Below are 15,022 nucleotides of genomic sequence, written 5' to 3' on the forward strand. Positions count from 1 at the left end.
TTCAATTAGAACGCTTGTGACACTCTCACATGGCAACACTGCATAACTCATTACCCAGTACTCATGACCACTCAAGAGGGGTGATGTTCCTGGCATGAGGATGGGCAATCATTTAACATCAGGAGCCAGCTTCAGATTACAATCCCTACAATGTAAACATCTCCATATGCATTAGGAGTCTCACCTCACCTTAACTGTCAGTGGAGACACAGGGATTCACTTAGATCTTGCACATCCTCTGTCAGCCTGTCAGCTTTGTACAGAGGTGTCAGGTGTTTAAGGATTTCCTAAATAAGGGGCTCAAGGGCTGATGAGTGTCCACTTCCAGCTAAAGGAATGTCAAGCTGAAAAGTAAACACACACTTGAGGGAAGCCCAAAGTCAGCTGAGATGAGCCTCACTGAGACTGGTCATTCCAGATGCTTGCCCGGCCTCTCTAAGTCAAATTATTCCCTAAAGTGGGAACTGAAGGCCAGGACTTGGTCCAAACTGTCAGTTGTTCCTGTAGTAGTTTGTTTGGCCCTTAGCCACACTGAGACCTCCATTAATATTTGTTCCAAGATCTTCAGGTTACATGGATTGATTTTCTTTGCTCTCTTCCTGGTTATAACTATGTTTTGCTTCATGTTGGTTGTGGTTTGCATTTTCTGTAGGGAATTTATACTCAGAAGAGGGCAGACCCAAAAAAGGTCAAGGAAGAAGTAGTGGATTTTGCACGTTTCAAGTGGCCTTTGCTGTTTTCGCGGTTTTATGAAGCCTTCAAATTCTCAGGTGAGTCAGTAGAGCGCATCCCCAGAGGACAAGATGCTCTAAAGCAAAAGGAAGGAGAGATGGAGATTCCACAGACAAGAAGGGACCCATCTAGCTGGTCTGTTTTGGATACATTATTTTTTGGTGCATCCTGATTAGCAATGGCTCAGGCTATGGGTCTGCCACTATTTCTCTCCATTAAAAAAACATCTTTCTTTGAAACATTTTCTGTATCCTAAGACCCTTCATGAACTGATTGAATGCCTTGTCTTCAACCTAGGACCAAGCCTGCCTAAAAATGATGTGATTGTAGCTGTCAACTGGACAGGGGTGTACTTTGTGGATGAACAGGAGCAGGTTCTCTTAGAGCTCTCTTTCCCAGAGATCACAGCTGTGTCAAGCAGCAGGTAAGGAGCAATAGACTTGGCTGGCAATCTCATCATAGATCAGTTCTTTTCCAGGCTTTGCCTCTGGATGTCATTATGTTTCGTGTTTATGTCTCCTATAAAAATATATCCCAGAGGAGGAAAGCTACAAGGGCAGAGTTTTACCCTGGCCACCATTAAAGGTGATGAATACACTTTCACCTCGAACAATGCAGAGGATATCCGGGACCTGGTGGTGACCTTCCTTGAAGGACTAAGGAAACGATCCAAATATGTGGTCACTCTCCAAGACAACCCAAACCCAGGCAAGAAAATAGCCCAGCTCAGTGGTAAACATATGGATAGATTGAATATTCCCAAGGAATTTGGAAAAAGACAATTCAAACCAATGGGGTTTTTTTTTGCAGTGGGAGAAGAATCTGGGTTCCTCAGCTTCCTTAAAGGAGACCTGATAGTTCTGGACCAGGACACAGGAGAACAAGTGATGAACTCAGGGTGGGCTAATGGGTTCAACGAGCGGACCAAGCAGAGAGGGGATTTCCCAACTGATTCCGTCTACGTCTTGCCTACAGTCACCATGCCTCCGCTGGAGATCGTGGTAAGCTGTCTTACGGAACTACACAACTTGGTACAATGCCCAGGGAGGTCAAAGCCTTCCTGAAGTGCTTACATCTGGCCAGAATCTCCCTGAAGGTAAGGCAGAAACCAAAGTGGATGAGAGAGATGACAAGTTGTCCAAGGCAAAAGTGACCTCAAAAGTGACCTTCTTCTGATCTTGGCACTCAGGATACCACAAACTTGTGACTTGGAATATCCATGTATTGTGCTAAACCCCTCCAGCTGGCCTGGTTGCTTAAAGGTGTATTTATGGTTGGAGGGAACTGCTACATTCACATATGGAGCTGTAGGTTCCAGAGCACATTTTCTTCCTCAGGAAATGATCCACATTATGGAAACATCTGTTATTCCTTGCATTAGTGACTGAGAATGGCACAGAGAAATGACAGCTGCACAGTTCCAACTGCCTGTTAACAGGACTTGATGGATTATTCTCATTTGCACTGTTCTTGTTTTGTATCTGCTTCCTCTCTTTGAATATATCAGATATATTTTATTTCAAACATACCAGGTAACAGAGGGCTTTTCATCCCACAGGCTCTGGTCACAATGACCCCTGACCAACGACAAGATGTTATCAGAACCTCTCAGATGGCAGTTTCAGACAGTGAAGAAAGAGTAAAACCATACACCTTGGAGGAATTTTCCTATGATTATTTTAGGTGAGTTTTTTAAACCATTCTCAAAAATTATAGGAATCCATCTGCAGGTAGCTTGGGAATCAGAAAAATTTTGCTACTGGAAAATACTCTGAATACCCCATCGTGTGACTTTGTACAACTGCAGCCTCTGATTTAGGTCATGGCATTTGAACAGCAGGTTTTCCACAGACAAGGTTTTATAAAGTATTTCTTCTCAGCAGAGGTGTAGCAATGTGAAATTTAGTATTATGTGGGAGGATGTGCTTAGACTATATAGGCATTTCCATCTCAGCTCCAAAAATCTAAATGTGCACCACTGCTGAATGCAGCTGACCAAAGCTCCCACTTCTGTTAGGATGGGCTGGCAATCCAAACAGACAGACCAGATCCTCTGGGATATCTTCAGCTTGTCATGCTTACACTGCTAGGTGATATTCTTTCAGTGCAGCTGCCCTGGCCATTCATCCATCATCCTTCCTGTGGTTTGAAGCTTTTTGGGATAGGGTTGGTGGTTGTGGTGTCAGTACTTTTGTAGGCTCTATAAGAGACTCCTCTGAGTCACAGGAATGTACAAGTGTTTATCTTTGGGCAGAACTGGAGCTTGCTAAATTGTGATGTCCAATTTGGTGTAAGAGTTCATTAGCCAGATGCTGTGAGCAACCTTTCTAGGTGAAACATTGGCCACAAGCTGTCCCTTTTATCCCTGTAGTCTTCTACCTTTTGCTTTTTATTTGCCACCAGACCACCTCCAAAGCACACCCTCAGCCGGGTCATGATCACCAAGAGCCGTGGAAAGGACAAGCTGTGGTGTTACACCCGCGAGCCCATCAAACAGCCACTGCTGAAGAAGATCCTGGGCAGCGAGGAGCTGTCCCAAGAAGCCTGTATGGCCTTTATTGATATCCTTCCTCTGCTTGGGAGTGCCTTTGGGCAACAGGTCTGACAGACAAAGGGCTGAACAGGCTCTTTAGGGCACCAAGCAAAGCCCAAAGAAAGGTTTGTGGTCCCTCTTAAGGGCTGTGGGACCATGTCACAGGCTTGGAGATGGGTGTGCACCACAAATCTGTACTTAAGCATCCTTAAAATCTGAGGTGTGTCTACTTCTTAATAAATGAGGATTAGGGGACCAGTTATTGAGTCCTGCGGGTCCACACTCACTGGTGGTGTTCTGTCTTGGTTCAGCTGACTCTGCAAAATGCACCTTCTGTGGAAGGCCACAGCCCTAATCCATGTGAATGCGGACCAGTCCACATGGCCTCAGGGACAGGGTTTGATGCCTGAGTATCCCTTTGCAGCCACTTCTGTAGTCATGTGTAGGATGTCTTTTAACAATGTCATCAACAGAGGGGCTTCTCCAGATATCCCAGTTAGCTTATCCTTGACTCCTACCTCCCACCAGTGCTGAAATATATGGGTGACTACCCATCCAAAAGGACCCGCTCAGTCAATGAGCTGACAGACCAAATATTTGAAGGTGCCTTGAAAGCCGAACCCCTAAAGGATGAAATCTACTGCCAGACCCTCAAGCAGCTCACAGACAACCACATCAAGTAAGGGTTGTTTGTTCCCCTTGGCCCAAATGCATTAGACTGTGTTGCACAAAGCAGATCTGAAGTGTCCATGCCACGAGTGATTTTCTTCCTCCTGGATTTCTTCTTGCACAGATACAGTGAAGAGAAAGGCTGGGAGCTGTTGTGGTTGTGTACAGGCCTTTTCCCTCCGAGTAACATCCTCCTGCCTCATGTCCAGAGGTTCCTGCAATCCCGGAAACATCACCCCTTGGCAGCAGACTGTATCCAGAGACTCCAGAAAGCCTTGAGGTATGGCACCAAAAGACCTCCTAGTCCTGACTGCGCCACAACATCCAAATATGTGTGAGAAAATACAATTGGGAGATATTTTGGTGACTAGAGCACAGTGAAAGCTCACAGCCTCCCTCTCTATTCCACCAAACTGATTGAAAGAGACATTGGGTTGCTGATAAGCAGTGCAGAAAAATAGAAATTAATCAACTTTGTTCAGATCCACTTAAGTCACTTTCTTCTTTTTAGGAGGAAAAATACTGTAATATTAAGAAACTAGCTGGAGTTATTAAAAAAGAATATGCATTAAAAGGGAAGATTTAAACAAAGCATTCTTGCTTTGATGATGCTGTGACACTTGCTACCTCCTGTTTTGCAGGAATGGATCCAGGAAATACCCACCCCATCTGGTAGAAGTGGAAGCTATTCAACACAAAACGACCCAAATTTTCCACAAGGTTTACTTCCCTGATGATACCGATGAGGTAAATGGGGGAGAAGGAAATTTTTTTCTGTCAGGATGGCTGTCAATTTTCTTATTAAAATCTCAGAAGAGGCTAATATTTGTTCTGATTCAGAAAAGTTCAGCCTTTCCAGAAGCCTCTGGGCCAAAGCGTTACAAGGAAAATCCATCCTTGTCTACTCTTTTTGTAGTAGAGTTGTTGCAATTTGTGTTTTTCAAGATATGGGTGCTCTGCTGGTGTTCACTGGAGTTATTGGAGCCTAGACCAACGATACCCAGTGGGGTATCATGATGGGGCCCCCTGGGGACTGGGCAGAATGTTGCAGTACTGGCAAGTAGGTGACTGAAATTACCCCTTCTGACCTGAGATGACACAGAAATCATACCTGCACTCAGGAAGCTCTCACTAAGCATCTTGCATGCTGATAAGGCAGCTAGTCATATTGATGCTAGAGCAGATAGGCATGTCCTTGCAGATACTGCTGTCTCACAGTACTGATTAGTCTTCCTATGAGGCTCACATCTCTCTCTTCCCTCATGCCCCTGGGTACAACTAAAATCCTGTATTCCCAGATGGGTTTATTTGTAAAACAGCCCACACCCATAGAAGGAAAAGGATGATTCCCCTGCAGCAGCTGTGAGTGCCCTTGTTTATCTGTAATGGAGAGTTGAGCGAACTCTTGGGGCTTCTCATCACTTTGAGTATTTTTTCCTACATGACCAGCAGTGGACATGACACTGCTTTGTACACATGCATCTGTGTGAGAGTCAGTAGAAGGAGGCAGTGCGGACTTCTGCACTTGGATGGGTTTGCTGTGATCGTTTTGGCCATGGAAGTCATCATGTGGACTGGCAGAGTGGCATCATTCCAGTACAAGATGCATCTGCACTGAAGTGCTGCTGAGCATTAGCAGCACTGAACCCCAGATCAGACTCTCATGGGATGTGGAACATGGGTCCTGGTGGTTTGGTGATTCAGGCTAACACAGCCATGCATGTGGGGGTCAGGAGCTTAAATTCCTTAAACTGCTATGGACTGAATCTCATTAAGTGGGCGGAGCAAAACTGAGGCAATGTAAATGCTGAGCACAGCTCAAAAACCAAAACCAGAATTGGGATGTGCATAAAATGGGACAGATATTTAAACATCCCATCATTTAGATATCCATAAAACAGGAATCATTTTCCTTCTATTCTGCTATCTAGAAATCAGGCATCTGGCTTAGGCCTGGTCTAAGCCAGGCATCTGACTTCCTCAGCATCACTGGAGAGACAGTTGGGACAAATCAGCCTGGAGGTCTCTCACTCTGTCTTTCCCACCCCTCTTCCCTCAAGCAAATAGTTCTGACACTTCACTGTTAGATCAGAAAAATTTCCTGCATTGCCTAGAGAGCTCTGGATAAGCCAGCACAGGATATAGATACAGCATTACAAAGCACAATGGTACAGCAGTAGCGTGACAGAGCTTCTGCAGGCATCCCTTCCAGTTCCCAGAGCCCCAGTCCACAATGTCACTGATTTCACTGGTGGTGGGCATCTAAATCCCTCTGTGCACCTGGAGCTCCTCAAAGAGAGCAAAAAGTGGAAACTAACCTTGAGACAGCAGTGGTGATGATCTTCCTCTCTCTATAGGCATTTGAGGTGGAATCCAGCACAAAAGCCAAGGACTTCTGCCAGAACATCTCCAACAGGCTGCTCCTGAAGTCCTCTGAGGGCTTCAGCCTCTTCGTCAAAATCTCCGACAAGGTGAGTGACCCACCCTGAGGTACTCAGGACAACCTGCTTACCAGTGGGTACACACTTGTGGAGCCACAGCCACGTGGTGAGCAGCATCAGCATTTCTCTACAAGCTGTGTGGCATTTCTAAGTCAGATCTGATCTGATACAGGTGAGGTTTGCAGTCCCACAGCCCTGACTTCTAGCAGTCACCCCAAAGGACTTAAAGCACAGACAGACAAAGCTCTCCTGGCCTGTTGCTGATTTGGGTTTATGAGAAAGGACTAAGTAAGAAAAATGTGCAGCTTAGAGCTGCCTCTGGAAACTGGGAGAAATCTATGGAGATAGTCATCAGGAAGTGAAAAGAATTGTGGTGAAACAAGTTGCAATGAGGAGTAATGGGTGAAATTAGAGACAGAGCCTGAAGCAAGGCACTAGCAGTGGCTTTCTCACATCAGCAGTTTATAACGCCTCAGTGTTAGCAGCACAAAGCAGTGAGCAGCAACTACAGGAGAGGGACTGGGGCCAACCCTGCCTGTGGTGTCTTGTCACTTGTTTTGGGCACCACAATATAAGGAAATAAAGCTGTTAAAGAGGGCTATGAAAACAGTGAAGAGCCTTGAGGGGAAACCATATGAGGAGCAGCTGAGGTCACTTGGTCTGTTCTGCCTGGAGGAGACTGAGAGGAGACCTCATTGCAGTCCGCAACTTCCTCATGAGGGGAGGAAGAGGGGCAGACACTGATCTCTTTTCTGGGGTGACCAGTGATGAGACCTGAAGGAATGGCATGAAGCTGTGTCAGGGGGCACTTAGACTGGATACTAGGAAAAGGTTCTTCACCCAAGGGGTGGTTTGGCACTGGACCAGGCTCCCCAGGGAGGAGGCACCAAGCCTGACAGAGTTCAGTAAATATTTGTACAGTGCTGTCAGGCACATGGTGTGATTCTTAAGGATATCCTGTGCAGGGCCAGAAGATGGACTTTGATGATCTTTCTGGGTCCCTTCCAACTCAGGATATTCTGTGATCCTGTTGTATGACTCACTTGCTTAGTCTTTATGACTTTATGGGCTGTGTCCCCTAGGTCATCAGCGTGCCAGAAGGAGATTTCTTCTTTGACTTTGTGAGACACCTGACAGACTGGATAAAGAAAGCAAGACCAGCAAAAGATGGTAACGATGACTTTTTTCTTTTATGGGTCACACACAGCCTTCCTACAGCCCTCCATCCCTTTCAAACAAGATTGACCACATAGTCTGCCACAAGCACTGGAACAGGCTGTTCATGGAAGTGGTGGAATCACTGTCCTCTAGTGTTCAAAAAAATATAGATGTGGTGCTTAGAGACATGGTTTAGCGGTGCACCTGGCAGTGTTAGGTTAATGGCTGGACTCAGTCTTAGAGGTCTTTTCCAACCTCAGTGATTCTGTGATTCTATTGGGCCACAGATTCTATTCTGTGATCTGTTGGGCCACACTGATAGGGGTGGTGCTCTCTACACAATCCCTGCGGACATCACCTGGAAGGTAATCCGTCAAGGAGCAGCAAAACCTCTGCTCCAGGGCTAGTCCTGGCCCCTGTGAGGAACACCTGCTGGAGGACAGCTTTCCAGGAAGTGCCTGCAGGAAGGTTCCAGTGGTGGGATTCATCTCACCTCACCAACCACATCCACAGTGGAACTGGCTGCAGCTCTGCTGAATTTACCAGTGGTTGCAAGACACAGGTACCTCCAGGGTACAACTCCTCTGTCCTGTGTTAGGCATGGGCACTATCAGTGAGGTTGTGGAAGTGAACCCAGACACTTTTTTCACTTTATTAAAGCTTTGCATGGCAGTGATGTGGTTTTTTCTGCAACGTCAGAGCCCAGCTGGCCTTGTGAATGGCCCTGTCCCTGCAGGTTGTGATGGTGCATGGGCACTGCTGGATGCAGACACCAATCGCCAGCTGGTACTCTCACCATTGCTCTTATGTTTGCTTCACTTGCACAGGTATAGTGCCTTCCCTCACCTACCAAGTGTTCTTCATGAAAAAACTGTGGACCAGCACAACGCCTGGAAAAGACTCAATGGCAGACTCAATCTTCCACTATTACCAGGTGTGCCAGGACTCTGCAATAGCTGTGGAGACTTGGGAGGGATTAGGAGTAGGTGTAAGGACTTGTCCATTTGCAAATGTTCCCTGGGCACAGCCTCCTAGCCAGGGGCTGGGTACCTCCACAAATTCCTTTTAACATCTGAGGATGAAGGTCCACAGGCATCCTCTCTATCTCTCTGTTCTTTCCTCCATGCAGGAGTTACCAAAGTACCTGCGTGGCTACCACAAGTGCTCACGGGAAGAGGTCCTGCAGCTGGCGGCTCTCATCTACCGGGTCAAGTTTGAGGATGACAAGTCCTATTTCCCCAGCATCCCCAAACTCCTGAAGGAGCTGGTGCCTCAGGACCTCATCCGGCAGCTCTCTCCAGATGACTGGAAAAGGGTAAACCAGCAGCTTAGTTCATAGGTGTGGCTGGGAGATGCCCAGTCTCTGGGGTAACTTTCATTGACATTCGGTGTTGAAGCTGGACTGCCAGAATGAGTGACCCCTGATCCTTCTTGAGCCTTATCAGAGCTTCAGCCTCCCTGGCACCACCAAGAGAAGAAATTGTGTATGCATGTTCACATACACATGCCTTTCCCTGGATTTTCTTTGTCCTGAGGCTGTGGCTGTAGCGGTGGATGCAAAGCCAGATGGAAACATGCTAAGAGATGGTCTCCTGTAGAGGTGGTCTGTCATTTAATGCAGACTAATGAGTAAAGGGATAATTCTCCATGCTTCACACAGGGAGAACTGTGGCACAGGTGCAGACAGGTCTAGCCTTAAAACATTAGATGTGTCTCACTGTCAAGAAATAGTCTGATAAGTCCTTTCCATTTCCTATCTGATATCAGCATCTCTGGATTTAAGGTCTCTCAGTCTCATCTGCTGTATAAATTGAAGAATCAAAATTTATAATGTCTTTAATGGAGTCACCAGCTCAGCTCATCTAAGAAGGACCTGCTTTGGTTCCAGGCCCTGCTCTTGTGACCAGACAGCACTTTTTTAAGTGTTATTGGAGCAGAGACTAGAACCAAGCATCAAGGCCAGGTTGGACTGGACTCAGAGCAACCTGCTCTAGTGGAAGGTGACCCTGCCTACTGAAGGAGATTTGGACTACATGATCTTTCAAAGGTCCCTTACAACCCAAACTCTTCTATGGGTCTATCATTGTGGGACTGATGCTCCTTCCCTGCAAACATCCCTGGTGCCAGGTGGTGCAAACCCTCCATCTCTGTTACGTTCTCTGTTGCAGTCCATCGTGGCATACTACAACAAACACGCGGGCAAAACAAGAGAAGAAGCCAAGCTTGCCTTTCTAAAGATTATCTTCAAGTGGCCTACATTTGGATCAGCATTCTTTGAAGTGAAGGTACCTGCCCTGGGGGTTAGCTGGCAGCTTGTAGCCAAGATCAGGAGCCCTGTACCACAGAGGGGTTCCAGATCTGAACCAGACTGGGACAACCCTGATGAAACAGGGAAGTAGTGTCATACTCTTCATCATAAAGGGCAAATACACTCATTCATTGCTGCCTTGCCTCTTTACACTGACAGAAGCATTGTAGAGCTTCAGCATATCTCAGTCATTGGGGCTGTTCCCACAGTTGTGCTGCTGAACACACAAGAGCCCTTCTCTGTTTTGCCAAGGCAAAGGGGAACCTGTGGTTTTCCAAGGGATGTGTCTCTACCCACCACAAACCAAATCTGGACCATCCACCGTGGCACTAGAGTTCCATCAAGGACTTTAGAAGCCAGTTCTGTCAGGAGAAAACAGGGAGAGAGGAAATAGGAAGGGGTCTGATTTTGCTTGATATATACTCTAACCAGTTCATCTCATTTCCAACAGCAAACTACAGAGCCAAATTATCCAGAAATCCTTCTAATTGCCATCAATAAGCATGGAGTCAGCCTCATTGATCCCAAAACCAAGGTAAGCAAAACTTAGGTATTCACCAGATGCTCCTGAGCCCAGTCCCCAAGCCCTTACAGAAGACATCCCAAAGAGTGTGTTGTTCAGAACTTAGTGAGTTCTCTTTAAGCCTAGTTAGAAAGGCTGGATAGACAGAAAACTTTCTGGAGGCAGAAATTCACTGTTGCACAGAGCCAGCCCAGCCTTTTTCAACAAAAGATGGATTGGGAGCATCAACTATTAGGGCCCGATACCTGGAGAATGCACACACTCCTTCCTTAATCCTTTCACAGGCAATAGGAAAGGAGCTGGAGTAAATGAGATCCTACTAGTTACTTCCACCACCTGCATGGTCACTCTAGTATGGCAGTCCTTCACAAGATATGGAGGATCTGGAGTCTTGATCTCACTGCCATTCCCATGAGTCTTATCACAGTAGACATCCTTGGCCTGCTGTAATGGAAAGTGAACAGGGACATGAGAAGTGCCCACAGCCCTTCATGGAAGTTGAGGCTCTTGCATGTTGAGTGTCAGTCTTGTGTTCCCACCAGGATATTCTCATCACTCACCCCTTCACCAAGATCTCCAACTGGAGCAGTGGCAACACGTACTTCCACATAACCATTGGCAACTTGGTGAGAGGAAGCAAGCTGCTCTGTGAGACCTCCCTGGTAAGAAGCGTTAAAGGTTAGACAAATCCTGTCTTTAGCAACAAATTGTGTCTCAGGGATTCTCTGGACTGAAAGTGGTCTCTCAGAAGAGCTGCTGATACATTTTTTCTCATTCTGAATTTCCTATGGCTCTGCTCAATGAATCAGAGCTCTCACTTGGTCCATCATCCAACATACAAGCAAGCCTAAGGTGCCTGGGGTGTTGCTGTGTCAGAACCACAAGGGACTGCTCCCTATCACTGGGCTGAAAAACACCTTAAAGCTGGTGTGGGCTCAAGGGGTACTCTTGAGCCCTTTAACCAGTATCATTTACCCAGCTTGTCCCTAGTAACAATCACAGCAACAAACCTCCTCCTAGACTATCTTAAACCCAAAGCACAAAAGATAAAAATTCTTTCTGGATTAATTGTTACTAATCTGAGGCATTCAGTATTTTGTTGGCCATTTGAAAATTCATGTCCTATCCAAAGCTCCCTATGTCCTTAGCCTCAGCAGCATCCTGGGACAGGCAGTTCCTCAATCTCAATGTTGCAAATTATGTTTGGACACTGTTCCTTGTGGAGGTAACATTCACCCAAGGAGAATGGGGAAACAGGTCAACGCAAGCGCAAGCCAGAGAGCGTAAACTGTGCTCTAGAGGCTGCTAACATCTTCCCTCTCCTCCTCAGGGGTACAAGATGGATGATCTTTTGACCTCGTACATCAGCCAGATGCTAACAGCCATGAGCAAACAGAGGAGTGCAAAGGGTAGCAAGTGAACTGCAAGAAGCCACTGGCACGTGGTCATGGGGCTCATTCACCAGCTGAGGGCTGTGGGATACCCGTGCAGCTGGGCAAGAACCTTTGCCTCCCAGATGTGGAAGATGAGCCGAACACCATCAGGGAGTTCACTGGACTCTGATCTTGAGGGCTCCAATCCCACCTCCCATTCCAGCGAAGATGACTATCTCTGACCTCCTATTCACCTTCCTCACCCTGCACCTCAACTCAATCCTACACCTCAAAGATTTCCAGGGGACACCATTGCTCTCAGAGAATGACCAAGGCAAAGACACTCCAGCAGGAGGTTTGCCTGAACCCAATGGTTGGCATCACAAAGGCTCTTGGAAGAGGATTTGTGTGTCCGTGTGTGTGTGCGTGTGGTTTGCTTTGCTTTCATTTGTTGTTTATTTTCTTAAATATGAGAGCTGTTAGGATGCTAACAGGTTTTTGGTGAAGTTCTGGGAATTTCAGGTTTGAAGAGGAATAACAAAGCCCTGACCCATGCCAGAAAGATGTCCAATGAACACTGCAGGGCTTGGGTTTTTTGTCATTACAAAAGAATACACTGTGTTCTTAAGATGGACGGAAAGATAAAGCAGGCTGGGAGGAGCACATTTTAACTAGGAATCAGAATAAACAACCTACTGATCGAACAGGCTAGAGTACTAAAGTGCAATCTGTGCAATGCTGGAAATATTTAAAGAACAAATTTTAAAGTTTTGTTTCTTCTTCTATTTATTTTTTAAAATATTAAAAAGGAAAAAAAAAATCCTGTATTTCGTGCCGATATCTGGATGATGACTCAGGGCTGAGGGTGACCTGCAGAACAATCCCTTGCCCAGGGATTCCCCAAGAGCCATGACTGCCAGAGGCTGAGTAAGGCATATCTTTCCCGACTTAAGGGCTCAGCTGGAAGTGAAGGTTGGAAAATTAGTTATCTCCTTTTTCTCCCTGTGTCCAGAAAAATTAACCTTGGGAGGACTTTTACTGCAAGCTTCAATATGGATGTAGGGGTTTTGAACACCCCATGCTTGGAAGACTGAGGGCGAGCCTATGTTGGGCTGTAATTCAAACATGAACTTGGCCGTTGCATTTGTACCAGCTGAGGATCTTATTGTGCTTTGTGTGTGTGTTTCTGTATAAAGCAGCTCTTCATGAGTCCCAGCTGGACCTGAACCAACTCACAGCAAGGGCAGACTCCTGATTTCTGTGGGCTTTTCTTCATCTTTGACTGGCTGTACTCATCTGCTGGCTGTTTGCCTCACCTGCCACCCAACGCCACGCAGCGTGGACCAGCTTACTTTGGAGCAGAGATGGGATCTGCTGGCAGAGAGGAGGCTGAAACCATGTTGTGTCTGGGAGGATACAGGGGAAGAAGCCTGGGGGTGCCTTTCCAAAATCCAGGCTTCAAAGGAGCACATGGCTGGGTGTGGGGTATCAGGAGAGGTGACAGTTGTCCACCAAGATCTGGTGTTGGTGCCACTGAGTGGATCTCAGTAGATGTTGAGGCCTCTCTTGGTCCCGTGCATTGGACTGGGTTTGGCTGCTTTTTGTAGAAGTCCATATTGTGGGGTGTCACATGCTGCTCTGTGGAGCTCAGCTGCGCTCAGGTCTCCAGCACCATGGTGTGCCAGGCAGAACTGGCAGTGCTGCCTACCAGACCTCAAGGACTGTGACATCCAAGTGGGATGCAGCAGTGACTTAGGACTGTGGTTGCTCCATCAAAGCAAATGAGATGCTCCATGGAGACATCCACCAGCCAGACAGGGCTGCTAGGAGATCCCATTCCTCCATCATCCCCTACCCAAAGCACTCTGGTGATGGGAGCGTGGTTACACCAACCAAGGCTACGCTGGGAGCCCAGCTGCCTTCACACCATCCATCTTTGACATTTCTCTCCCTTCCCCAGCTGCCATGATCCAGCTGTCCCAGGGATCCCACCTGTCCTTAGACACATGCCTATCATCACCACACCATCACTGCTTTTTCTGAGTCTCCAGCCATCCCTGCCTCCCATAGCACACTCAGCAGATGACCTGCTGCACAGCAGTGTTTCCAGAGCTGTTCTGGGTCATCTTCCCCCTCCCACTACCCTCATCCGTCCACTTACAGCTCTGTTGGCCTCCCATGCACCCCATAATTTTGGGGGAGGCTGGAACTCTGTGTGCGTGTACCTGTGTGTCTTATGTATTGGCATCTGCTGGCCTCTTTGTATTCACACCAAGCAATGTAACATGAAAAAACGTATGTCCAAGTGAAATACTCCAATTAAAAAGCATCAAGTGGCTTGTGGGAGGCTGTTCTGCACTGTGCAGTTGTGGTGACATCTCCAGGGGGAAGGGTGGGATCAGGGCTCTTGGGTTCTTGGGGACAAGACTTCTCCTTGCACAGTTCAGTTTCTGGTGAGAGTATCCAGCAGTGGGGAGGAAACCATCAGTGTACCCAGACTGGAAATTAATTGAAATCTTTTCTTTTGGGATAAAAAACACTGAAGGCTGACAGTCTCCGTTGCTTGTCCTCTATGACAAGGGCTGAATTTTCCAGTCAGTTTTGAGCTGAATCCCTGGAAGTGTTGGGTGAAAAGTTTGTGTGTGGGAGGCAGACGACCAGCCATGTGCTTAACAAGGTTGCCAGACCTTGCTAGCTGTGAAGGAACAAAAATAGTTAGCCACTGAGATGTGACAGATTGTAAGGCATTAAAGGAAACCAGAGGTCTAACTGGCCAGGCTCTGCCTAAGCAAGGCTTCTGAGGATGAGGAGGCTGAGCACAGGGAGTTACCAGTGCATATTGGCCAAGCAGCAGCTAGATGCATGGATCAGAGAGCATCGAGGTGGCTTTTCCCAATTAAAGGCAGCGGTTGGGGGACCACAGCCAAGCCCCTCACTTGAACACCAAGGGACAGGCTGAGGAGCTCATGGTGCACTCCATGCTCAACCCACATGCTCCCCACCTCCTACTTTCGCTGCTCACATACTTCCACGAGTGGTACCCATGACACCTATGTATGCAAGGCATGGGGAGGGGGATTTAACACCATCCGCTCCCCGTATTTCATAGATCTGGAGCTGCTCTACAACAATTCATCAGTCCTTTAGCCTTTTTCCAAAGGAGGATGCTTCATTTTTTGCATTTCTAGCCTCCAAAATACTCCAAAATTGCAACTTGGAAAGGTTTGGGTGCTTCTCAGCACAGATAACTCTGAAACCTAATCCTTTCCTCTCACTTGTGATCAC

General features: G+C 47.0%; 1 protein-coding gene across 2 annotated transcripts in view; it reads left to right on the forward strand.

Moving 5' to 3' along the window:
* MYO7A (myosin VIIA) overlaps positions 1-11,784 on the forward strand; it is a gene marked incomplete at its 3' end in the record, with an annotated part of 61,151 nt that extends 49,367 nt beyond the window's left edge. The window contains exons 32-48 of one of the 2 annotated variants that reach the window (XM_082279429.1): positions 653-770; positions 1,030-1,156; positions 1,271-1,440; positions 1,543-1,733; positions 2,291-2,415; positions 3,136-3,314; positions 3,794-3,944; positions 4,059-4,214; positions 4,576-4,681; positions 6,292-6,405; positions 7,458-7,545; positions 8,361-8,467; positions 8,663-8,848; positions 9,702-9,818; positions 10,293-10,376; positions 10,907-11,026; positions 11,695-11,784. In XM_082279429.1, coding sequence (XP_082135555.1) covers positions 653-770; positions 1,030-1,156; positions 1,271-1,440; positions 1,543-1,733; positions 2,291-2,415; positions 3,136-3,314; positions 3,794-3,944; positions 4,059-4,214; positions 4,576-4,681; positions 6,292-6,405; positions 7,458-7,545; positions 8,361-8,467; positions 8,663-8,848; positions 9,702-9,818; positions 10,293-10,376; positions 10,907-11,026; positions 11,695-11,784 — 2,229 coding nt within the window. Of the gene's footprint in view, positions 1-652; positions 771-1,029; positions 1,157-1,210; positions 1,441-1,542; positions 1,734-2,290; positions 2,416-3,135; positions 3,315-3,793; positions 3,945-4,058; positions 4,215-4,575; positions 4,682-6,291; positions 6,406-7,457; positions 7,546-8,360; positions 8,468-8,662; positions 8,849-9,701; positions 9,819-10,292; positions 10,377-10,906; positions 11,027-11,694 lie in introns of both variants that reach the window. The other variant, XM_082279430.1, reaches the window with a different exon arrangement.
* Between the last annotated feature and the right edge of the window lie 3,238 nt (positions 11,785-15,022).

This window comes from Coloeus monedula (genome assembly GCF_965178545.1).
Source record: "Coloeus monedula genome assembly, chromosome: 3".
Lineage (NCBI taxonomy): Eukaryota > Metazoa > Chordata > Aves > Passeriformes > Corvidae > Coloeus > Coloeus monedula.